This window comes from Anser brachyrhynchus, assembly GCF_964034855.1.
Source record: "Anser brachyrhynchus genome assembly, chromosome: 2".
In the NCBI taxonomy this organism is placed as follows: Eukaryota; Metazoa; Chordata; class Aves; order Anseriformes; family Anatidae; genus Anser; species Anser brachyrhynchus.
Genome location: NC_137695.1, coordinates 18,910,807 through 18,935,812, shown reverse-complemented (window position 1 = coordinate 18,935,812; position 25,006 = coordinate 18,910,807). Strand labels below are relative to the sequence as shown.

Here is a 25,006-nt window from a genome sequence, read left to right as displayed (position 1 = left end):
AAATGAAAAAACAGTCTTCAGAGCATGACTTCTCCAGATCCATGGCTTAGAGAACGTGTGAGTTCTCAGAGTCCCCAGGGGACCCGCTCACCTCTTACAGGCGGAGTGGGGGATGGCCGCTGAGGCTCCCCAGCACCGACACTGCTCAACTGCAGCTGAGGAGGATGCAGGAACCGGGAAGGCCTGCAAAGGCCAGCACACCCAACCAGCTCTCCAAAACAAGATCTGAACCTTTCAAGACTCCAGACAGTTACTACAAAGAACGGTATCAGTCCAACCAGGAGAACCAAAACAAATTACTAGGAGTTTAAGGGCAAAGATGGACAATGCCCATGTTTCTCATGTGCACCCCTCACCCAGCCTGGGAAGTTGGGCCCTGAGTGAGGTGGTGAGGCGGTCTCTGTGGGCAGATCTCCCCCACTCAGCCCTACGAGGGGTCTCGCTGATGGCCATAAGGAGCTGAGATGGTTCAGAGCAAGGCAGTAAAGATGAAAGGAGCACTGGATAAAGCGAAGGCCCGGGAGGCAGGCCACCTCCAGGTGCCATGCTCACAGCAGCCCGCTCTGTTGTTTCAATGTTCTGCCCAGGTGGCCACAGCGACAGGTCAGTGCTGGGGGAATAACCAGAGTGAATTTAGGTATTTGCTATGAGATAGCCCTGGCAGCAAACCTGCCACCTCCTCCTTCTAGGAACGTGAACCCCACCCAGACGAAGTGCTGGGCCTAGAATAATCCTTCAATTCATACTGAAGGCCGTGGCCACCTGCCTGCAGCAGAGATCAGCAGACACACCACACACAGTTGGAAATTTCTCAGAAGTGACTGACCCAGTCTAATAAAACACATTAACGATGTCCTCAAACCAAGGCCAGGTAAGGAGAAAGGCTCAAGAGAGCAATATAGGCCAGCTCCAGAGGCATGAAGTAAGTGGGAAAGCTGCAACCCTTCAAAACCAAAGCTTGTGCCAGCGCAGCAGATGGCTGCTCGCACAGGGAAGGAGACATCGCTGCTGCCGTGCAGGGTGCAGAGCTGCCTCGGGGTGGAAGGAGATGGACAGAGGGACGTGTGCTTCTGTGTACTTCTATAACTGCCATTGCAGTAAACACAGTCAAAGGAGAAATGGTATTTTTGAGAGGATTTCAGTCCTCAAAAAGGTCAAGGCACACACCAAAAAAAGCAAACAGCAAAAACCTCCCCACGTGCAGCTTGTTACCCCAGCTGAAGTTTGCCTTACTGTGCTCTACTGTTCACGAAAGGCTGCTCTGTGAAGCGGTTGATGCTTATGTCAGTCTCACCCCTACTCCACAAGACCTGAAAAGCAAAGCTGAAGGCTACCTGCAGCAACCTCTGCCTTTCTCCCTCACCTTAAAACGCTCTCACATTTAAATCACAGTTTTTTCCCCCGAGATCAAATACAGGAAAACAAGAAGGGTTAGAAGAAGCCTGTAGCTGAAAAACTCCGTCTTCTCTGTTTGAAATCAAGTCCCTCCACTGCAACACATAAATGACTAGCTTTACACTGGCAAAGCACTCAAAGATGCAGGGACATGTGACAATCTGAAAACAGATGATCACAAAAATGGCACTTCTGTTAACTGAAAAGTTCTCAGTGTGCTATTTTCCTGGCTCTGGGTTAAATGCAGCAACACGAATTGGCTCTCTAAGGGGAGCCCAAGCTGGACCTACTTGCTTGAATGAAAGGAGCATGCAGCTCTCCAGGCCAGGGGAGATCCAGAAACAGTTTTCCTACTTTGCAGCAGGGAGAGGACAAACCTACTCACTCTGGTTAGAGCTGACCTAGCACTTTATGCAGAGCAAGCTCTGGTTTTCCCATACAGAAGTTCTGACACCTGGATTTTTTGCACTGTGCTTTGACTTCACCAAGAGCAAGATCATGTTTGGCACGACTAGCGCTCCATCGCAGCTCAGACTTGACTCAAAACTTCTCCAGTTAGCACCTAGCATCTTCATTATCTAGATGAAGGCATAAACTTATCTGATCCTCCTTTAAGTATCAGACAGTTGTAAGTTTAGCATACTTCGGCTCCTTAAGGGTTTTAATTTTAACACACACATATACACACTACAAAAATATACTATATTGTGCATCCATTTCTATATTTACATGTATACATGGAGATATATACATACACATTTGTAGTAGGTTGTGCACATTGTAAAACAGTAATGCTTTAACTACAATCTTTTCAAAACCTAATGAAGTGCAAATAACTGCATTTAGCTCATACCTTCTTCTTTCCACACAGTGACTGCCAATTTCAAGCAATACCACCATGAAGCAGAGGCAAAATACAGGGATTTACTTCACGGGTCTGAGATGCAAACTGTTTCCGCATTGTTTTTGCTCGTATCTTGCAATTAGTATTTAGAATAATAAACACACATTTCATAGTATTAAATGTAGTCAGAAAAACATTAAAAACAAAAAAGAAATTGAGAGCTTCCTTGTTTTCTTATAGGCTCATTAGCAAAAGCCTCCCCTCTTAACAGCTACATCCTCCTTAAACTGGAAAGAAAGGAAACATCTGCAGGGCTGGTAGCATAACAGCAAAATGTCATGTGATCTTAATTTAGCTAAATCAGAGCTTTTCCTTCTCTACTTGTTCTGCCCCTGCTTGTTAAGAATAGGAAATGCTTTGTCTTTACCTTAAAGTCTGATCTGGAAATATCAGAGACAGGAGACTGGGAAAGCAAACTTTCTTAGCTCAAACTTTCTTAGCAAAGCTTGAGGTTACTCTGTGCATGATAAAAACTGTCTTAGTAGTCTGACAGAAGTGATCAACAGCGGTTGCACAGAGTCACGGCCTGTCAGCGGCTGCCTTATGCTGCTTCTTTCAGCCTAGGGGAACTTTCTGACAGACCCAAGAATACAAGCTGTCCACGACCCTCTCCGCTTCCTACAAATGGGGAGAGAACATTAAGTTCTCTCATTGCCAACATCCCCAGCCAAGTGTGTTACTGCAAAGTTAGGAGCTAGCTTGGACAACGTTTGTATGCTCTTTTGCTTTCTGGAATAACACAGACTTTATCAGACACACCACATACCAGATAGTTTTCACTACATTTTCACCAGACTCTATTATGGCATACCTATTCACACATGCTAAATAGTTCTGCAGAAGCTCTTAAGAAGAGCAAAATCACCGCACACTATAAAACCTGATTCACTCTGAGCCCATTGCAGTAATCAGATGCAGCACGGCTTTAAAGGCAGCCATGAAACCACCTACACACTTCCTCCAGCTCACACTGTTTCTGCTCGCCGTACCCAAGGGCTATGGCTTGGTTAAACAAATCATCAGCTCTGCAGGGACCCTGGCCAAACCAGCCAAGAGAGCACCCACTTTTCCACAGCCTCTCTGTCCCTCCAGCAAACCTCTGGACTTAGACCGGGCCACTCCATGGTGCAGCTACAACGCTGAGCAAGGGCTTTACTTTGTGGGCTCGGCGGTGGGACAGAAACGCACCTTACACTGCTCTCTAACGCAGGTATGAGGCTGATCTTCTTACAGAAGCTACTGATCTTTCCAACGTAAATAGACTCATTCCTGCTTTAAAGATATGAAATCAAAAGACTAGCTGCACCACTTCATCTGCATAAATGCGTTGTCATAACTGCTGGTAACTCAACTGGTTCAGACATAAGATGTGAACATCTTCAACTTTGCAATGCTGCAGTTTTACTTAAAATTTTGTTCCATGTGCAACATGAACGTCTGACCTGCCCAATGCCAAAAGGAAGCCATTGGAAGATCAGGGAATTGACCCGCAATGTCAAAATCCAGACTGTCACCCTAAATATAGCAACTCACTTGCAACAGCCATTTCAGATTCAATCCTGTTGGCAGAAGATTTACCTCCTCTCGTGGGAAGAGTTTTAAGAACTGACTTGAGGGAAGAACTATTCAGATCAAGTCTAAACTTCCTAAGAAAGATTTAATACAGAGAACATGGCTCAAAAACACCACAAAACTTGTAAGACAACATTTCAAGATTCTTTACACCCCTGAATACACAGCTTCCCGCCTCAGAAGCAGACACCTCTAGATATATAGTTAAAGCTACAAGCTTTAACACTGGGTAAATATGGAAACTAATAAATTCCTGCAGGCACAAACACACCACTTAAATATAATCTTGGTCCCATGTTTTAAGATATTTGAATATAGTATGTAACGCACAAATTAATATACTGCAAGTTTTAAAAGCCTTAAACTCCAAAGTGAAAAGGTTAGTGTATAAATCAGCACACGCAGATGTAAAGCTACATAACTCACTCATGTTAAAATATTTCAAAACCCTAAATTTGTAATCTACTGTGCATATAGGACAGAAAAGCAGCTTTTTCAGTGAACAATTTAATTTACTAAGATATAATACTTAGGAAGCTGCTTAAAAAAAGTCTGTGAAGTCATTAACTTGAAAAAAAATCTGAAATCTGTATGTCAACAGAGATGAGATACCACTAAGAGGATAAAGAGGAGAAAGTTGTCCACAGGATTTTCAGTTTAGCTGCAAATCCAGAAGCTTTCAAACATTGCCCTACCATGCGATGATAAGCGACCTGCGTTATTTCCTCACGGTTTGCAGAGAACATGTCAGTAAGAATGGTAAATGCCGATGACTAAATCCACATTTGTATCTGTCTGGAGAACGGGGTGGAGGGCAGTGGAGAAACCTATTTTAACAAAAATTCACTTGCTTTTTTAAGAACTACTTGTCCTTGCATGCCTATTACCACGGCTTGAATTGCTCACTGTTGCTGAGTTACTTCCCCGTACTTCTGAACATTACAAATGTTTCTCCAACAGCAATGTGAATTCCCACAATGAGTAAAGCCACCAGCTATTTCCTGCAGTGTTTTACACCTTTTACTCAACAAAACTGAAAACATTACACCCTGCACTGCTATGAGGCAAGATTTTTATCATATTCCCTCCCTCCCTGAGGCAGGAGATAAACAGAAGAGTACAATAAGATAACATATCACATTTCTAAACTGTTATCAGCTGCAAATATCTGAAAGGAATGCAACCACCTTTATTATTTCATCCTCCAAGTGACACATTCAGAAGACTGAAAAGCTTTTTTTTTTTTAAATGTTATCTGAGATTCTCCAGAGGAAGGGAATAGCTGCAGTGCAGCAGCTGATGCAGTGCTGCTGCGTCCTCAGGCTTGAAGGCGATGTGATAGCTGAGCCTGCGCTGCAACGTCTCATTCACACACACTGCTATACAGAAAAAGCCTGTGATAATGAACTCAAGTTAAAACAAAATTTACAAGATCTTGGCCGCTATAGTGCCGCAACACACAAACTTATTTCTCAAAGACTGTGTTGATGTCAGTGGAAGCTCCTCCAAACCCAGCAGCTTCAATGGCCAGGCACTCGGTACAATGAAACCGCCCGACCAGCTGTGAGTTGGTGGAACGCTGCAGAATGCCTGCCTTTGGCTGAGAAACCTGAGATTAAGTATTCGGATGGCTGAAAGCACATTATTGTTACTTTTAGAGGTTAGGATACAGCAATAAAATAAAGAAAACAGTAGACAGGCATTGCTCAGGTAGGAATCTGGAGCCCATGAGAACCTGGGAAGACCTGCTCTCCTCAAACCAGGAACAGCCTGCTTAGAGCACGCTGCTGACCTGAGCTCTTTGCTGGCCTGAAGACCTACGTTCATCTCACCACCTACTATTCCCTCATCTAACACCTGAAGGCAAAGCACTTGTGATACAAGGAGAAAAAACTGTAAACTACTCAATTTATTTTTGAAGACATTCCCTTTTTTTCTTAAGGGAGAACACTAAAAATTCTTAGTTTATCAGTGTCACCAGACTATATTAATAACAGGATTAATCATCTATGACACTGTAGGATCCCACTTACAAATCCCCACATACACATACAAGCTTTCTACCTGCTACTCTTTGACTATTTCTAAATCTGTATTCATGCTGAAGTTCTAGATTGCCCGTTCAGACTCCCACTCTTAGATCTACCCCGTGTTTCACAAGACCATCACAGACAACACAAAAAAGCAGCAAGACGTTTCACTACTCTGCAGTAACTCATTTTAAGAAAGATCGGAAGTAATGAAGCTGTCCCGTAAAGATGAAAATCTGCAATTAATTCAGTTTGGTTTTGTACTCTTTACTGGGAGACAAGAAGGCTTCTGATTTATTATTCATGGATCACCCTGCGAAAGCCACGTAGCCATCAATCCCAGCCAAGGTTTGGGCTAAAAAAATGAAATTTTTCATTGAAAAACATGATTTCTGACTCGGATTCCTAATTTAGTCCTGACCTCTGCATATTCTTTGAAAACATAACGTTCTAAAACACACAACACCTTGCTATACTGGAGTACAAAAGGCACCTGTCTCACGTTACAGCAACTCTCACGCTGTATCATGAAGGTACTTTTTGTAAAATCTGTATTAACATGGTGGGCATGTATTAACATTCCTGCCTCTTACATATTTGTTCCCTTCCTGTTCTAAAAAAACAGACTTTGGGAACTCTACATTGGGGGAGAGGAGCAGGGTGTGTGCCAGCAGAACAAACAAAACAACCCTGAAGAACAACTCTATAATCTGATTCAAGAAATCATTAGCGATAAACAAACAATTAAGCTCATTTTTATTTTCTCCTTGAATATACACTTCTGACAGCCATTTAGGAGGAAATATGTTGTCTCAGAAGGCAAGCCTTCAACTCAGCTCTCAGATGACAATTTGTAATCCACTCCCTGATGTTTTACTGGGGTCACGATGGATAAAAATCACCTAAGCAGCTGCATAGCTCCTGCTAATTCAAGGACGCCATATGCCAAACTGGAGCAGTTCCACTTCAGAAGGAGCTGTTAGCTCGGGCTGCACAGGTCACCCACCTCCATTCTCACCAGCAGGCTTCTCCAGCACTGCTAGGTGGAGGATTTGGAAAGCGACACTGCTGCATAAAGCAGGAGGCATCTCTCTCTCTCCAGGGCTGACAGCATTCACTTCTTACATGGCATCTCAGTGGTCTCTTCCTGATCGGTAATACCCCATAAATGAACAAACAAGTTCATTTCAAAGAAAAAACAACAGCAGTAACTCACTAAAATGTGCAGTTCACAGGGATTTTAATTTCAGGGGAAGAAAAAAACACACACAGCAATCATATATTCTGCTTATCTAATAAAAAAATAGTAAAAACAAACAGTTCAGCAACATGTCTACCTTAAGCATGCAAGTAGTTTCAAGTATATTGACCTAAGGCCTGGTTTTCTTTCCAGCTTTTGGGTTATGTGAAATCTGCCTTGGGTGGTTTGGTTTTTTTTTCGTTTATTATTTTGGTTCTTAGCAGTTCATTTCAGTTTATTACTCAAAATGAAACACACACACACACACACACAATGCCCCTTTCCCTTCCCCCTACTTGTGTCAAACTCCTTTTAAAATTTCACGGGACTGTCCACATCATGAGCCAGGCGTTTTCTTGCTTCTTGATTTCTGAAGTACAGGAAGCTATTAGCCAGGTTGAGTTTGTCTATACAGATGAATGTAAGCAATTACCTATGTAAGCAAGCTAGACCAAACTTAGTGAGACAGCTCAGCATCTGAAAATTAAGACTGGAAGAAAGCCTCAGTTTGTCTCTGATTTTTTTAATTCACCAGATGAGGCTTCTTTTAACCCATAACATTAAGGAGATGACTCAAAAGAAGAAGGCATCAACAGACCTATATGTATAGTGGGAATATTTCTGAATCACTTGCCTCTAGTTACTGTACTGAAACTGCAACTTTTTTCTTTTAAAGTGCTTATCTTCTCCTTAACGCTGTAGGAGAATACAATAAATTCTCCTCAGTGACTAAATGTTATGTGAGAAATACAGGTAACACCTAGAGTACCCTGAAAGTAGTATTACAACAGCATAGCACTATTTTAAATCCTTAGTAAGTGGATTCTATTTACAAACAAGCTTTCAAAATCCAGGCAGGTTTTTTTTTCCCTCCAGTTGTGCAGGAAATAAGTCAATTAGACTTACAGCTGTCCATATTAAGGACTGAATAACATCCTGTGGTCATTTATTTTATCCTGCATGTTCACAAAAGAGTACACAAAAAACCTCCACTCACATCATTTTTTCTCACATTCATGATAAAGTATTTTCAAACAACCAAGATGTTTGAGTCCCATTAAAGCTGGGGAAAAAATCAGCTTTAAATTTATTTACGCTGCAGATGACCCTGGCACGTCTCCCCTTTCCTGTATGTGATACATCTCTTTTTGTGCAACTCCTGAAGCAAATCTCCCTCAAAGGTCAAGACTTTAACAGAACAACCTAAAGTACTCCAAGTGTTAAAAAAAAAAAGCTTTTATATAGTTAAAAGCATGTTTTATATAGCCAATAACTCTAGGAAATGCCTTAGTACATAGCAATACTTTTAATCCTACGTTTTCCATAGGATGGGGGGGGTGGGGAAAAGAGATGGACCGGAGCCTTCCCTCCCCCCCCCCAGTTATAAATTATATAATCATATTAAAATATGTAAGGATAAGAAAACAACCGACCTGGCCACTCCAAGCACAATAGAGGTTACATATGAAGCTCCAGTTGTGGTTGATCACGCAGTCCAAAATCTTGAACCGGGCCATGTCCTGCTATAGCGCAGACTGCTGCTGTGCTCTGACTCAGCTTTTGCTGTGTGCTACCCGAGGATGCGAGAGCTATGCAGTAATGACATTCAGGAACAAGGACCTTCCTTCCTGCTCAGCCTCCCTTCCCACCCCAGCCATGTGTCAACTCAACGAGATAAACTGACAGAACTGCCTAACGTTCCTCAAAACGACACTTCCGAAACTGTCAAACTATGCATTCTTGGGGGGGAAAAAAAAAAGAAAAGAGGGAAATAAGAACAAGTACAGTTTGAGTGTACCTTTTTGTATTTCCTTTAGTGAGATTTCTTAGGATGTTTTTTTTTTTCCTGTTGCTGCTGATAACAGTCTGAATCTCAATAAATTAGAACAATAATTCATATAATAAATCTTAAACCTGCTTAGGCACAGCTGTGATGACGGATGCTGTGTTTTCTTGAGATCCGAAAGCTTATACTGTGTTTTAAACACAGCACAATACGAGCAACTTCTCAGCAGCCAAGTTTTACAGAAGTCATAGAGGTTCATCGCCTTCATGTTCTTAAATGGCAGGCTCCCTTTAAACCATCAGTGCTGACAGCACTGCTCAGAAACGCTGCCTGCATTTCGTACCGAAGGACGGCGGCCGCCCCATTGATAGGGGAATGGACGATGGAGCAGTGGGATCCTGAGAGACTGCAGAAGTGCTGGATGTTTCCTTCTTCCTTTACACAGTTCTCTTTTGCAATTTGTGAACAACCCTATCTCAGATACACATCTCGCCTTCTGTCTTGACTGTTCTACCTTGTGCACCCTCTTCCCCTTCAAACAAGAGATTCAGAAGTACAGGAGACCTGTTTCCACAGAAACACACCCATTTTGTTTGATGGTCACACAAACCATCAGACTTGTCACAGAAAACAACTTGAATTATTCTGAGGTTTAAACACCACAGCTAGCTAACAAACCTTTCAGGAAGTCAGACGGTTCTATCTGTAGCTCCAAATAATTTAAAACTAGGATGTTATTTGTTGAAAGCACATTAGGGTCCCAAGCACCTGCCCAGTGACAAGAAAGGACCCCAGCACTCTGACCCCAAGCCGAGGAAGGAGCAGAAAGAGCCCCACAGGGCACAACCCTCAGGTCCCCCCAGACCCAGCTAAGGAAAATACAAGAGAAGCGATGTGGATGAGCAGGAGGGAAGCATTCTGTTTGCATCAGCATTCGTGCATTGCCTCAAGGAAGAACATCTGCAATATGCAAAAGAGTTTTCAGTCTTGAGAAAGTATTGAGCAAGGGCAACAGGACCAGGTGGCCAATTCACCCTTTGCTTTAGTAACAGCCAAGCTACTGAAAAGTACTTCAAACGTGAAAGAAAATTCATGCTACAAAAGCAGTCTGGAAGTAAAACAAACTTGTACACAAGGGCCAAACAAATGGCTTGGCCAAGTAGTAGCTTGTAACTTTGGAGCAGTTACACAAATAAGGTCTCGTTTGTTTTAACTGAACCACACAAAAAAACTTGTTCTAATTTCTCATCCCAGGGGCCCTGGGAATTAATGCCAGGGTCCAAGCAAATCTCTTCCCTTCTCACCAACACGAGGAGTCTGAGGACTGCCAGGACACAGTTGTGTACAACAAATCTATGTCGTTTACGATGTAAATGGCAGAGATCTTCTGTTATCACTACAATTATGAAAGAGGGAGAAGAGCAGTATCAATGTGACACTGCACAAAATGAATATGGTCTCAGAAAAAAGTACTTAGATTGGGAAAAGAGCTTGAGACATTAAAAGCATAAAAACTCCTTGTACAAGTTAAACAACCAGCACTGAAGCAGCCGGTGCTGACAAGTGGCTAGAAGACATGTCCTGCTTAGCAACTATTACTAGGTGGAACAGACGGACTTCCTCACGGCACACATCCTAACTATGCAAGCCTGAGAGATGTGGGAGAGGGAGGATGTTTGGGAAGGCCCTGCTGAGCGGGGGATCCTGCAGAGATGCCAGAGCAGAGCGAGGCCGCGAGGCATCCAGGAAGGAGCTGGCAGCCTGCAGGAGCAGCAGGCAGGGATGCTGGCAGAACCCGAGGGGCAGCCTGCACCCGGCTGAGAAGCGGCTGCACGTCACTCGCACTGTGGAAAAACGCGGTCATCAGCTGCGCAGGGTGGAGGGAAGAAGGGAAAGGAGATCTGGAAATTTGAGGCACGTTTGCTGGTTTATAACAAAAGCCATCAGCCAGTTTTTAAGCGGTATTTTGGTCTGATTCTGTAACAGCCTCATTATTACATACTTGAAGACGGATAAAGTACTATGCAGTATTTATTCCTTCGAAAGTATTTAAACTCGTAGTAAATAGCCAACATGGTATTTTATAACTCTACTGTACAGTTTGATATAAAAAAGTAAGTCGGTCAAACCTCAAAAACCAAATTTGTGCAACACTTCCCATAAAATCAACAGCCCTTATTAACCTGTTACTTTTTGGCAGTAATTTTCAAAGTTTTAAGGAAATTCTGACACATACAACCCCCCAGTCTGGCCAGGGCTTATGTAATACTTACTGCAATTCACACTGAAGTGTCTAAATCCTTCAGATAAAAACAAATTACAACAGAAAGAAGTAGGAAAACATTCTCAGAAACAATCAGTATGGGCCTGAATTTGTTGTCGACAACAATCAGTATCAAAATGCTTTTAAACTTCAATGGGCATGGAATGAGATGAGGACTGAAGTTTCTGCAAGCCTGAGTCTTTATTTAAAGTCCCTTAGATAAAGGATGAGCTCAGAAACTGCTACAAGAGCAGCACCCTCAATAGTTGTTTTTATTCCTTAAAATCACTTCTTTCTTAAAATTTCCTTCTAAATCTGCCTGTGTACTTGTAAATTTGATCTGCCAGTACTGAAAACCATTCCTGACAATCTCCAACTAGCCTGATGACTGCTCCTACTTACAAGAAAATCTCCTTCCTGGTACAAGGTTAAATCAAATTCCACTGCCTTAGCATTACTCAATTCCTACCTTATTTCAGAACAGAATAGAATTTTCTTCACAAATTACTGTTACACGTTTGCTGGAAGACCTTCTGTATTCCTCCTAGGCACAGCTTTGCTGAGAAGACTCTGCTCTGAAGATTCTTGTGCAACTGTGCAGGAATTTATGGAATTGCCTTCATGTAGGCACACAGTAAACAGAGTACTTCCCTTTCTGTTCTCAACACACAATTTACTAGTGCCTTCCTTAAAAAAAAAAAGAAAAAAGTTCATTGAAAAAAATCAATATAACCTATTGTGAACTTTTTCTTTTTAAAGTTTTGAATGGTTTTGGTCAAAACTTAAGAACAAGGCTTCCACACTGACTTTCACACCGGAGCACAAGAAGGTCAGCACAGCATTGAAAGATGCACTCACACTGGCAGAGAATGACAGCAGACACATACCAATGGCAGTAGGCTCCAAAGGTCTCAACATTCACCTGCCCAGGGTGCTCCCTGCCAGACATGAAGCTTTGACTGAAAGAAGATGACAACGACACAGATGATTTAAGCAGGGTTTTGAAGTTCTACAGCTTTAATGGTCTGCATAAAATAATGAAGAGACCATTTAAAATTCCAGGAATATAAACTCTTGAAGCTCAATTATGCGCTAGTTTAAAATTATAAACTAAGAAAATAACCATCCAAAGCCTCACATATTCTCAAAGACTACCTGCCACAAAGTCTGCTGTTTCATCCCAGTGTTAAAAAGGATGAGGTTTGGGATCTCAGTGTTTTGAGGTAACCAAGTTAAACCCAGGTCAGAAACATAACTCTATTAGTTCTCAAAATCTGTCAGTCTCATATCCAAACTCTGCAAGATTAAAAAGGAAGAGACAAGATTTTGCTAAAGTATTTGCCCCTTTTGCCCCTTAAGTATCTAGACTTCTACCTAAAACTGCAGTGAGCTTTCTGAAACAGCAACAGGCAGCTCAGCTAACAGAAAGGGAAGGCTTCATTTCCAAATGAATCCAGGCTCTTTTTGCATACGAACAGACGTGCAGGCTGCACACAGAGATCCACCACATCATCAGCAGAGAGGCACGGAAATGTTTGAAAGGCATCTTCAGGAAGAAGGCAGTAAGAAAACTTGGAAATGGGAAAAGGGGAGTAACTTATTTTGTTAGAATTACTCTTAAACAGAAGAATTTATTACTACCACTAAACAACGTAGCAGCTCTTGCCTGAAAGTTGTCAAAACCATCCCTCTGAGGCATCAGAGACAGTTTTCAAGCAATAATACTACACACTGGTAGCAACTAGCAATCAATGCCTAAGTGCCTTGGAATCGCACCATTTGATATTTGAGGAGTGAGAGGAGAGACATCAGGTGATGAAACTGGCCTGATCCTGCCTGCTACTGGCTTACAGGTCCCAAAACACAGTTCAGTACTTGGAGTACCAAACTCCTTAAAGAGGTAAATCCTTTATTAAGAAAACCCTTCTTCCCCCCCATTAAGCCAACAGCATTAATTCTAGACAGACTCTCAGGACAGGACATTCCTATGCAAGAATATACATTGTACTTTTACATAAACTAATACATAAAAATGACTCTAAGGTTATTTTTTAGAGTCAGACGTGGAAAATGTACTTTAGGAAGTGATGACTGGACTGAGAAGACAAGTGAACTGAGAAAGTCCCATTACAAGCAAAGTTACTACTTCACCTATCCAGTTTAGGACCAGCACTCCTGCAGTCAGTGACAGGCATTTCACTGGCACTACCACACAATATCACCACAAAGGCTTCGCGGTGCTCTGCACACAGTAACTAGTGCTTTCTTCCTTGAAATGGCATTTTAGCGGCTTCAAAAAGAAAACAAACTATGCACACGCACAAACAACAAATGCAAACAGAGCATCTTCCCTGGTTCCTCCTTTCTCCCACATCAGAGAACACGTTTTCAAGTCTGGAAAGCAATTATTTTCACCAGGAGTTACAAGGTCCTAGAAAGGCCAAGTTTTGTTCACTCTTGTTGTTTCAAAGGTAGATGCGGTAGAAGCCTTCGGCAGTACCTCGGGGTTCCCTTAGCTGCTGCAATCATACAGTGGCCACTTGAAAGAATTTCAAGAGCAACTGAAACGTGTTTGAGGTTGCCAACACAGTCTAGACTCTTAATGAGGATGGTGAAGCTCCAGAGGAAGTCCGGCTTGTTTTAGTCAATGAAATTGAGAAGTGAATAAGAACAAAAAGGAAAAGCATGTCTGAAAAAAAAGAAAGAGACACTATTTCCATTGCTCAGCTCAAAAGACTTACAATGAGAAAGGCTCTTACAAAACGAGTCAAGAGCAGGAAGAGGCTGAAATACGATTTCCATTCTGAATTCTTTCCTATCACTGGAATTCTTATCAAAAGCTATGAACACTAAAAAAGGAAAAAAAAACAATACATACCAAAACCATCTCTCTCCATATTAAAAAAATCTGGTGTGTTTCCTTCCCCCTGTATCAACTTCTTTTTAGGACGCAATACAGTTAAGAACACTATAAACACAACAGATATCCCCAGGGGGGAAGAAATGCAAGTGTAGGACAGCTGGTACAGGCTTTGTAAGACGTTCATACCAGTCTGGTACAACTCTCCTAGCAGCCCCAATACTACAAAACCATGAAGTACACAGGACTTAATGCTGTTCCATCAGAAATCAAGAGCAAAAGAAAGTAACTGAGGTTGGTATAAATGCAGTTTTATTTCTGCACGAATGCAACTTTTACCTTCTAATCAACATATATGCTCATTAGATGAATCAAAATACGTATTTGTGAGATTAATTCTGTAATACCCCCCACAAACAAAATCAGTTTCCAAATCATGCTGAGTTGTTTCTAATAACATTTTAGAAGATGTTACTAATGCAGAATGAGGTCCTCAGCAATTTGGATGCAAGAGGATTTCTGAAGAGTTAGGGAGACATTCCCATACAATTTCTCCATTATCCTGTTTCTTTTCAAGGAGGATATGGGACAGCAATATTGATCTGAAGACTGTTAAGATCAAGTCATGGCAGACAGAAAACTCCTTTTCCCTTGAGCTACCAGTTCACAAGCTGAAGTACTGCCTGCTTGCTTAGAGTTTAGCTTCAGATGGCCATTGTCAGTAAACTGTTTTGGTGTTTCCTTACTCCTACCAATTTCTGTTTTTGGCGTGATACAAAATGCATTCTCTCTTCCCCTTCATCTAACCTCTTTTCACAGATTTCTTCGTTTGTTTTAGAGAATAGGTATCCAAAATAAGAACTGTGTTTTTACTAATTTCAGATACAGGAAAGTATCATTTTCTAAATTTTTCCACAAAAATGAATATTTTACAGAAAAAACACCATACAAGTCCCTAAACTGAACCCTAGTAAGGGTGCTGGGAATCTTTATAAACTGGACGAAAGCTTCTACCACTGCTCTGTTTCAGAAATGCCCAGCCATGTTTAATGGTGACTGAGTACGCAATACGAATCAATACATACTCTTACACAAAGTATGCTTCTATGATACCATTAAGCACTTCTGTAGCATTTGCCACGTTAACAAGATCAAACTTGTGAGAACGCAAAGGTTTTGCCAAACTATCACGTTTGCAAGCATATTTGTTAACTGTGCTTTAAGTTGCATTAGTCTTTTCACCTGGTTATTTTACATTATCTCCACAAAAAGAAGAAACGCACCATGACTTATTTTGAGCTTTTTCTCCATGGTTACTTTTTCCTGCCTGAGCAAAACACTGTGACAAAAATAGCACAATGCTTATTGCTACCGTAACATACCACCAGCACTGAATTTGTCATCACGAAAGCGATGACTGCAAGCTGCATTACTAAGCACGTCTAGATTGCACGTGTGTCTCCAGAAAACATCCTGTACGCAGTGACAAGGATGCAGTCATTGAGCAGGAAGGTTTCAAGTTTTTCTTCCCCTGGAACAATGGTAAAAGAACCTAAACTACACCACATCAACTCATACGCCTTTGGTACCAACAGCGGAAGGACTTTCTTGCAGTGAAGCTTTTCTGTTTACACCTAAACATGTACGCTCCTGCTGGTACAGCCTTCTAGCATCTACTGCAACAGCACAGAAGCAGAACTGAAAGACTCACTGCTACGATCCGATCTGAACACACCAGAGTCCAAGACTGGCTCGAGCCCTACCAGGGGTGCAATTCTCAGAGAGATACTTCCTGTTGTCTCCATATTCCTCGCTGTGCTGCACTTCTGTGTGACCAGCTCTGCTATTTTCTGCTCCCAGCCCAAAGGCAGAACTGAGTTACTTGCCTGCCCAACACTGGGCTTCAGAATCCTGAAACTTCCATTTTGAGAAGAAGATCCTTATGTACATTAGTGCATATATAAACACAAGGGAAAACGTAGTCTTAGCTCTGGTGATTATAAAGAAAATCCTTTAAATGCACCAGGACATTTATTTACACAGAAAATCTGTTATAATACAGTTAAGTCTTCTCAATAATCTAGCAATCTCTAGATAGAAGATTTGGATAATTTGGATGAAGCTAATCACCAAGTGTGACCACAGTGAAGCACCTTAAATTATAGCCCAATATCCTCTTACTGAGACCCGTGGGGTGCTCAGGAGGCTGAAGTTTTTGTGTACCAAAGACAGGAACAGAGAACTGCTTGAGCTCCTCACAAGAGGATCCCAAAAAGCAAGCCCTACCTCACACTGCATCAGAAGACATTTGCCAGCCTGATCTGAACAAAAGTATACTCCTGCGTTCTCCAAATTAAGACTGTAAGAAGTTTTAGAGTCAAAATTAAAAATTATCACCATTGGCACAAACAAAAGCTATTCAACACTAAGACACCGTCAATAAAACATCCAGAGTTGAGTTGGTATATAAGATCTCAGGATTTCACTAGGTGATCTGCTTCAGAACAAAACTTCCACCTCCCACGGGGGATAATAATCGGCAGCAGACTGTTCTTCCACACAAAATAGAGATTTCAAAGTTCAGAAGCCTCATTTAATATACCGTTAAACTAGCTGAGCTCCTCCTGAAGCCAGCTAAAATGAGGAAATAAAATCTTCATTAAAATAAAATTACCAGAGCATGTATTAAGCAACCTGAATTTCTCTGCTAGAAAAATAATCTTCTCCTTTGCCTTCCCTCTTCCCTGACTTCCTCTTCCCTCAGCTGGCAGGCAGTCCACTAGTGGAGCAAGAAGTGACACTTGAGAGCTGTCAGTCAGAAGGGTAAGCTCCAAAGCAAAGCCGAAGTCTAACCTTAACTACAGGTTGGGTTTCATAACATGTCTGTCATTTAACTGCCAATTCCTTACATTGATCAGACAAGAATGATATCCCTGACTGAGCTGAGGAAAAAAAAAAAAAAAACTTGAAAATCAGTTTTGTTATGCTAGAAAATGTACTATATAATGTTATTTGTCTTCTTTTTCATGGAACATCTCTATTTTGCTATACTAAACATGCGTCTTCCCCCCCATGAGTGTACTGCAGTAACGAAAGCACGTTCATGTGAAATGACAACTTACCCTTGCAGATGGTCAATCACCAACAAAGATTTGCCACCTGAACTAGTAGAGCACTATTTTTAATGATGTTAAGTCCACAACATGTTTTTGCATGATTTAGCTACAGCTTTCCCTTTCCCCATAACTTTATACAATCCTATCATTTTTACTTCCCCTATTGCTCCAAATGCAGCCACGTAGGAAAAAAAAATGAAAAAGGCAAAAGAAGAGACCAGGATTTTAGTACTATAATCATTAAGCAAACACCATTTTCACGTCAAGAAATAGAAGACATTATAAGCTCATTCTGCTTCCATTCCAACAAAAAAAAAAAGCCTGGGCGAGGGCAGCCACCTTGCAGCCCGCGGGGCCCAGGAATCCCAAACACTCTCCTTGGCCGCCACACCACAAGCGACCTCAAAGCACTCTCCCCAGGAGCCTTTCCAAACGCCTCTCTGCTGTTCCCACCTGTGGCCTCATAAATTTAAGGCTAGAGCACAACTGGCACGTTTTTAACGCTGCTTGAATGCTGCACAGAAAGGTGCCTCTTTGAAGCATTAACAGCACCGCATTACTCACTGCGCTTTGAAGCATCACCCTTAAACATTACAGCAGCACCCACAGTTTCAAGCAAGTTTTAAAAACATGACATTAAAAAAAAAAAAAAACTATCACTCTGACAGCTGGGAACGTGTAAGAAGAGAGTCCTTAAGAGAACTCTGCCGTTGACTGGAAGCCTACAGCTCGCCGAGGGGGAAGCAAGGGCTGCTTTGCTGGCACGTTCCCGTCCCTGTACCCATGGACGGCTTCTAAGATGTTAGAGTACTGCAGAGCAACATTCTTCACATCTGCACTTCCAGTTTTGCTTTGTAGGGGAATAAAGTTTAAACGTATTCGGTAGCATATGTAAGCTAAGGGCCAGATTTTGAAAACTTGTTGAACAATTTGTCATATTGGTTACGGCCAACCTAATGCAGTGCAAAGAACCAGTACCATGCTCCAGCTACAGAACCCAGCAGAGGAGGAAGTACTGCCACTTGTCACTCGTAGGTGTGGAAGAGTTAAAATATAATAATTAAAAAAAAAGCTTAATTAGTGAGTCACCTCTTTGACTGTTATGTCTGGCTTTATTTTCTAACTGCCCCCAAATTTAAGTGAGTTCAGTCCCAGAGGCTAGCAAAAAATTTTGACTCAATTTATTGACATACTCCCATTTGGTTGAAGATAAGGCATCTTCAAACAGAAATCAAATACCTCTGCCCTCTGCACACCATGGTTATAAATAAAATTTGAATTTACACCCTATAGCCTTGCTTCCATACACTGTGTTTTCAGAGGTTCAAACTCTAGTCTTTGAAAAAATAACTCAAATGTTAAGCTCTGTAAATGCCACCTGTCTAATAATCTCTTTAGGCAATTGAAAGAAATTCAAAATTCCAAATTTAACTTCAGTTTCTCCATCATTTTTTCATGTAGACCAAGCCCAGCTTTGCTCAGTGTTATCAGATCAGTCACCTGAGGTATTCTGAAACTACCTTTAATTGTTTCCAGCTTTTTTTGTTGGATAAGATACGTGCACTTGATCAAAGCTCTTCCCCACCGTTGCGCAAGTTTTTGCCCTCTCACTAATTCATGTAAAGGTGGATTGACTCACAGAAGAAGATGCGCTTTAAAACAATTCAACATTTTTCCAGCAAGCTTTGGAATTCTAAGAAGGTTTAAAGTTTATTTTAACAACAAATTTGAAATATCAAGTTACCACATGAGTAACAGAACTGACTTTGGACTCATGCATCTCGAATCTCCCCCTCATTGCCTTTCTTCCCCCATATGGGAGGAAAAAATAACTTCTTTGGCTAGGCTGCAGTCATTCCTGAGCTGCCTGGCCACCAGCTTTCCCCCAGCTCACCTTCAGCAAGAAGCATTAATCCGAGTTTGTCTTCCACCCAGCTACTGACATGCTCCACGTTGCCACGCACCTTCTATCTCCTTTGCTGTCTTTGTATTTGGCCAAAATTGGCCAATGAGTTCAAGAGTAACTGCAGAGAAATTAACAGATGGGCAGACTGATGGCGTGCACAAAAAAACATACTCAAGATATTTTTATTTTTTTTTTACTTCTTCGCTTCACTCCATTACATCACTCCCTTCCTACCATGTCTTTTGCCCGAAGAACACAGGCCCTGCATTTTCAGCTGTACTGCCCTCCGCTCCTTCCACATCCAGCTATTACACAAGCCACATTCCATAACTTTTTTTGGACATTAAATCATTCTCTTCCCTATTCATATTTCTTCCATAATCCCGCAGTAGTATCACTGTCCTACAGCAGTGTAGGAATTGTGATTTTCTCATCAGAAGTAACAAGGAAACTTACAGTACTGCAGGCTAGTGTTTAATACATTTCATTCCTCATGTTCGTGTGAATTCTTTGTAACACCACAAACATCAGAAGTGATTAAGTCAAAAAGGGCCTGCAGCCCTATTCTTGTCAAAAAATTATATGAGTGCAGGTGGAACAACAGACAAGTTTTTCTGATCATCATTCATTTTCTAACTGGTTAAATTCCACTTTTCTCCCCATTTTTCAACTGTCTGTAAGGAACAAAAAAAAAAAAAGAAGAAGAAAGCTTTTCTATAGAGCAAAAACTCAAACTCAGAAAATATAGGCACAGCAAAAGGTGCCATTGCACCTAACATCATGGAACATAGCTCCTGAAGCTGCATTTACGGAGCATGAGGACTTCGGTTCCTACCTCAGCAATGGGCAGACCAAGCATCTCGTAAGGAAATTGAGAACGAAGTACTGACTAGACAGATGCTAAAAGCAGCAATGCGTTCTATGCTGAAGAAAGGAGTACATCTGAAGTCTCACCTGTTTCTGGAGTTCAGACAACTGAACATATTTTTAGACAGAGTATAAAAAGCACTATGTAAAAGTAAGCATTACTGTAATGCCTGATCAAAAGCCAGAAGCCAGGTGTCTGAATTTGTCCATATATAACAAGCAATTACTTGTGGCATGAAAGAGACTTGACATGATTCTTAATTCTTCCTTAACACTGGAATTGAAAACCTTTTTATTTCTTAACCACAGGATAAAAGAAACTTTTTATGACAAAAACAAACAGTATGCAAAATACAGCTGTAGCACTGGTAAAGACCTGTTCTTCCTCAACTAGGAGCACTGCCCCATTATATTTGCAGAGGAAGTCAATGGCTTCACCCTCTAGCCTCAAAATTTCAATTACACTATGAACCCAGGGTAATTTTCTGTGGTTACCACTAAAGGGAAATACACTGATTGCAGAAAACCACAGAATCAACACACTTAGCACCGCAGGGATGGTATCTAAGTAGATCTTGGTAATAATGTGTCGCCTAGAATTACGTTTTTAAACCTCGCTTTGCTGGCGTCACAACTCATCAATCCAAAATTCTGGAAAAAAAAGTTCAGCATACCCTCTGAAAGCTGAGATGAGCACAGTGATGTTATTTTCCCTCAACACAACATGCAAGAGCACAAGTAGGCAGCATCTTACAAACAGAAGCTTGCTTGTATTAGCACTTTAACTAAAACGCATGGAATTCATCAGCATAAAAAGTATTTAATGATAAACAAACTTCGCTTACAAAATGACCTCCGAAACCAACAAAAAAAACCTACACCATGCATGCAAGGCTTGTATGATGGGCTTGGCCAACCTAGCAGCTTGCTGCTTATGAGGGGAAAAAAGGGGAGGGAAGGAGGTCCTGTGCTCTGCCCCATCCCATCACATAATACCACACCTCTCACTGATTTTGAGCTTTCCTGACACTTCAGTGTTCTGAAGCCCTGCAAACAAAGGGTCTCTGTGGGAAGGACATCTGAGCATACTTTGGCTTTGGGAGAAAAAGCAAACTGCAGCATGAGACCAGAAACCAGTGCAACAGCAGCAAGGTGGGAAGCCCCCAGGTCTTGAGGAGCCAGAGCCTCCTCAAAATAATGCCAGAGACACAGCCAGGCCTCAGAGTAGAGGGAAGAAAAATTTCCTAGGGTCTAGAGAAAACTGTCCCTGAGCAGAAGTAATCTGTTCAACTCATAAAAATAAATACATAAATAACTGAAAGCCTCACCTGAAACTAATTCCAGAAGCAAGGACCTATTCTGTTCCAGTCAGTGAAGAGAATGGTTGACAACTTCTAATTCCATCTAATGATTTTTTCTGATCAACTTTGTAAATGGGAGGAAAGTGTGTAAAATCTCACTTTGAGCTTAAAGATCATTTGAGGTGATCCCTTATGAGAGGGCTTGGCAGAGCCATACCAAAACTCTGCCCAGCGAGGTTCCACCACACTACATTGGAAGTTACTCACAAGCCCACTCCAACCCTGCCGACAAATACCCATGTAGCTTTACTGTTTTTTGGAAACTAGTCGTAACAGTCATGGAAGTGATCTCACTAATAAAATGAAGGAAAAGCATGGTATCTGTGGTACAAAGGCCTAAATCATGTATAACTCCATCATCACCACGTGTCATTCTTAGAAGCATGCTGATCTCAGAATCATCTTTTCTACTCCTCATTCCTGAGACATTCCCCAGATTTCCAGAAGAGAAAGACAGACACTAAAAGGACAGTGAGGCAATTCCCCCACATAAGGTTAAATAAATAAAAATAATCCTCTAGAAAGCAGATTCACACCTTCACTTTATTTGAGCGCTGATTCTGCAAACAAGTAGTTAAATACAGGAGCTACACAGGCATGATAACTCTTAACTGACAAAGTCAACTGGATTCTCATTTTCCTTATCAGAACTTCACCCTCTGAGGTGAGGTGATAAAAGAGAAGCCATAAATGGGATGTAATCACCACTCTAGTCAAAACTCACGCTGGAAGAAAAGCCATCTCCTCCTCAGTCCTCGCACTGAACTTCGAGAAGACAGACTTAATACCAAGATGAATCATCTGTGGGGGTTTTTCTCCTATCCCTGAAACACCTTCATCTCCAAAATAGACGCCACCCACAGTAGTCCAAAACAGCACAACTCTGCTGAGCTTCATCTCATAAAGCACCACACAGGTGGGCCTCAGAAAGAAGTCAAACTACATGCGATAAGAGAACGCGGTGTTTTGCAGTCAATCTGATTCTATTTTCCTATCACGTGAAAAGAACTCTATAGGCTTGGACAGCTGCACTTTCCTGCCTTTAACATATAAAGAAATACCTAATTTTTATTTGAAAATACATGCCAGTGAATTTTTTTCCACATAACAGAACAGAAGCTTGTTTAGAGAAAGAAAATCACTGTCCATGGAGACCACTGGGTGAGGGGGAGCAGCTATGAGGACTTTGCCCAGTCAAGCGGTAAAGGTCTCTGTGGAGGAAGGTTCTGGACTCCAGCAGCCCATCCCAGAGGCCCGCCGTCCTCCACAAAAAGCTTCTTTCCTGGTATTCAGTTGGAGTTTCCCTTACTGCAACTGCTCCCTATTGCCCTTTCAAGGTACCTTTGAGGAAAGTCTGACTGTCCCTTCCATAATGCCCCTTCAAGTGGCTGAAAACCCCAACCTGAGCACCAAAAGGCTCCTCTGCCTTCCCTGCTCCAGGCTAGGCCACGCCAGCTCCCCAGGCCTCCTCTCTGCCAGGCTCTCCGGCCCCTGAACACGTCACCCGTCCTGTCTGTCACATTGAAGGGAGGGCCAAACTCCAGGCACTGTGTGCTGGGAGAAGCCCGATGAGTGCCAAGCAGATAGGGAATTACAGCAACATGCTTTGAAGATGACGGAGTGCAAGAGTTATGAACAACAAACATGACCAACCATACCACTGTGCTGCACACGTAGACCAACGAGAATTACACCACCAGTGCTGCCCACAGCAGCTGTATGCCTGCTTGTTTCCCTTCAGTTGTTTCCTCCATCCCCTCCAGAGCTTCCAAAGCAGCATGTAATACCACAGCCTCTCTCAAGTCTTTTACCTATTTAAAGAGATAATTAATTCTTCACCACACACTAAATAATGGAAAGAAACTCCAGCAACGCAGGAAAGTAACTGTTCAGAAGGAAGAGCAGAGGATGAGTAAGGTGACAGAGGGTGTCAGTGATCTGCACTTTTAGGCTACTCAGCACAAGTGATGGACAACATACAACGGTAACCAAATACTCCAAAGAATGTGAATGATCCACCCCTTTAATATTTGTCACAGGTTAAAAACCTCTCCCTCTGCTCTGAGTACAAAATACAGAATATTTGTCCTGAATAACAGATTGCCCTCCTGCATAAACTGAATACAGCTGATGGTTGAATTTTTTTTATTATTTTTTTTTCAACTGAAAAATTGAGGGCTACAACGGAAAACTAATGAGAAAGGTAAAAATCTCACCCTTATATAGGCTCTGAGCAAATATGAAATAGATACAGTAGCACCTGAAATCTCAAATTCCTAATAATTAAGTTTTTCTTACAGATTTCTATTTTTAGTGAGATATAAACAAGTCTTCAACTAACAAAAACCTAATCAAGACTGAATCAAACTACGTAAGCCAGAAATCCAGGTGCACAAAGCCAGGAAGCAGCACATAAAACAACCTGAACCACTATACTTCAAAAAACTAAAACGCTATTCACCCACCATCAAATTTTCTATGAGTGAAAAAAAATACTGCTCAAAATGCTATTACAATATTGCAGGCAGTTTAAGTGAGCTACATGCTAAGTCTAAAATTAACGTGCCAGTGAAACCTAACGAAATTAGAGTTCCAAGAAAAACATACAATTTTAACAAGCACGTCCTAGATCACTAACAATCCATCAGACTTCTGTCAGCGTGTGGCAGAATACTAATATTACATCCAGAAATCCTATGAAACAAGTTATCGATTTGATTTTGAATGTTGGAGTTTTCAAAGAAAAACTTTCATAGCTGAATGTGTAGACTACAAGAAAAAATACATGTAGCAGAAACCTATAAACAGGCAAGATGTTTGCAGTGGAAAACTATAGGTACTACGTAACAAACAGCAAGTCACAAATTCAATTCCAAGTTGCTTCTGTTTCAGCAGTAAGTAGGTCTTGATCCTTTAAAAAAAAATCACTTTGTGTCATATTAAGTTCACATTATATCTTAGGAATGCCTTTTACCAGTCTTACCGCAGGGTTGGCGTGCACACTGCGACCTATCAATCATGAAACTACTACACACAGGCTAAGCTCTTCATTACATAAGTGACAGCAGTAAGACTGTGCAAAAACACATGGAACTAGAGAAGTGGCTCTCTTCTGGAGCTTTTTGTATTCATTTTTACTATGTCTGTAAAAGGATGTTCTATTGGCTAGCATTGTTCTTCAAGTGAGATTTATTTATTCTTTAATTACTATTTTGCTGCTTCAGATCAAATGGCAGATGTCCCAAAATCTATAAACGTATGGGAGTGTTTGTACAGAGTATCGTATGTCAAACAGCCACATAAAACATGCACACCACTAACATACAGCAAGAGCTGAAGAGATGGCAAAATTCAGCAAATTACTTCCAATCAGATTTTGAATACGTAACAGACATAAAACAGTAACTAAAAGTTACTGAATAGCAGGAATTTAAGTTGCTGTTTCAGTTTTATTTAATAGTCCTTTACCAAGCCTCCTCACTAATTTCCTTACTAATTTTATATTCTGGCATTTAAATTTTGTTTTATGACGAAAAAGATTAATGCTCTAATGCAACTTCCTCTTCTCAGAATTTAATTCCCCTGCGTGAGTTCCTGGTCAACAACCTCTAAGGGCAGTTCCTTTTTGCTTTGTACAAAAAAACAATTCAGAATGAATTCATAAAAATGTAATAAAAATACTCTGGAAAAAAGGTTTCAGTTGTAG

The 25,006-nt window shown here is 41.4% G+C and overlaps 1 protein-coding gene across 5 annotated transcripts in view; it reads right to left on the bottom strand.

Annotated features, from left to right (window-relative positions):
• ARHGAP21 (Rho GTPase activating protein 21) overlaps positions 1-25,006 on the bottom strand; it is a 123,973-nt gene that overhangs the window by 81,010 nt on the left and 17,957 nt on the right. Inside the window, exon 1 of one of the 5 annotated variants that reach the window (XM_080583229.1) lies at positions 8,575-8,803. The exons of 2 other annotated variants lie outside the window; for them this stretch is intronic. In XM_080583229.1, coding sequence (XP_080439355.1) covers positions 8,575-8,658 — 84 coding nt within the window. In that variant the 5' untranslated portion in view covers positions 8,659-8,803. Of the gene's footprint in view, positions 1-8,574; positions 8,804-25,006 lie in introns of those variants that run through there. 2 more of the 5 variants (XM_080583225.1, XM_080583227.1) reach the window with 2 other exon arrangements.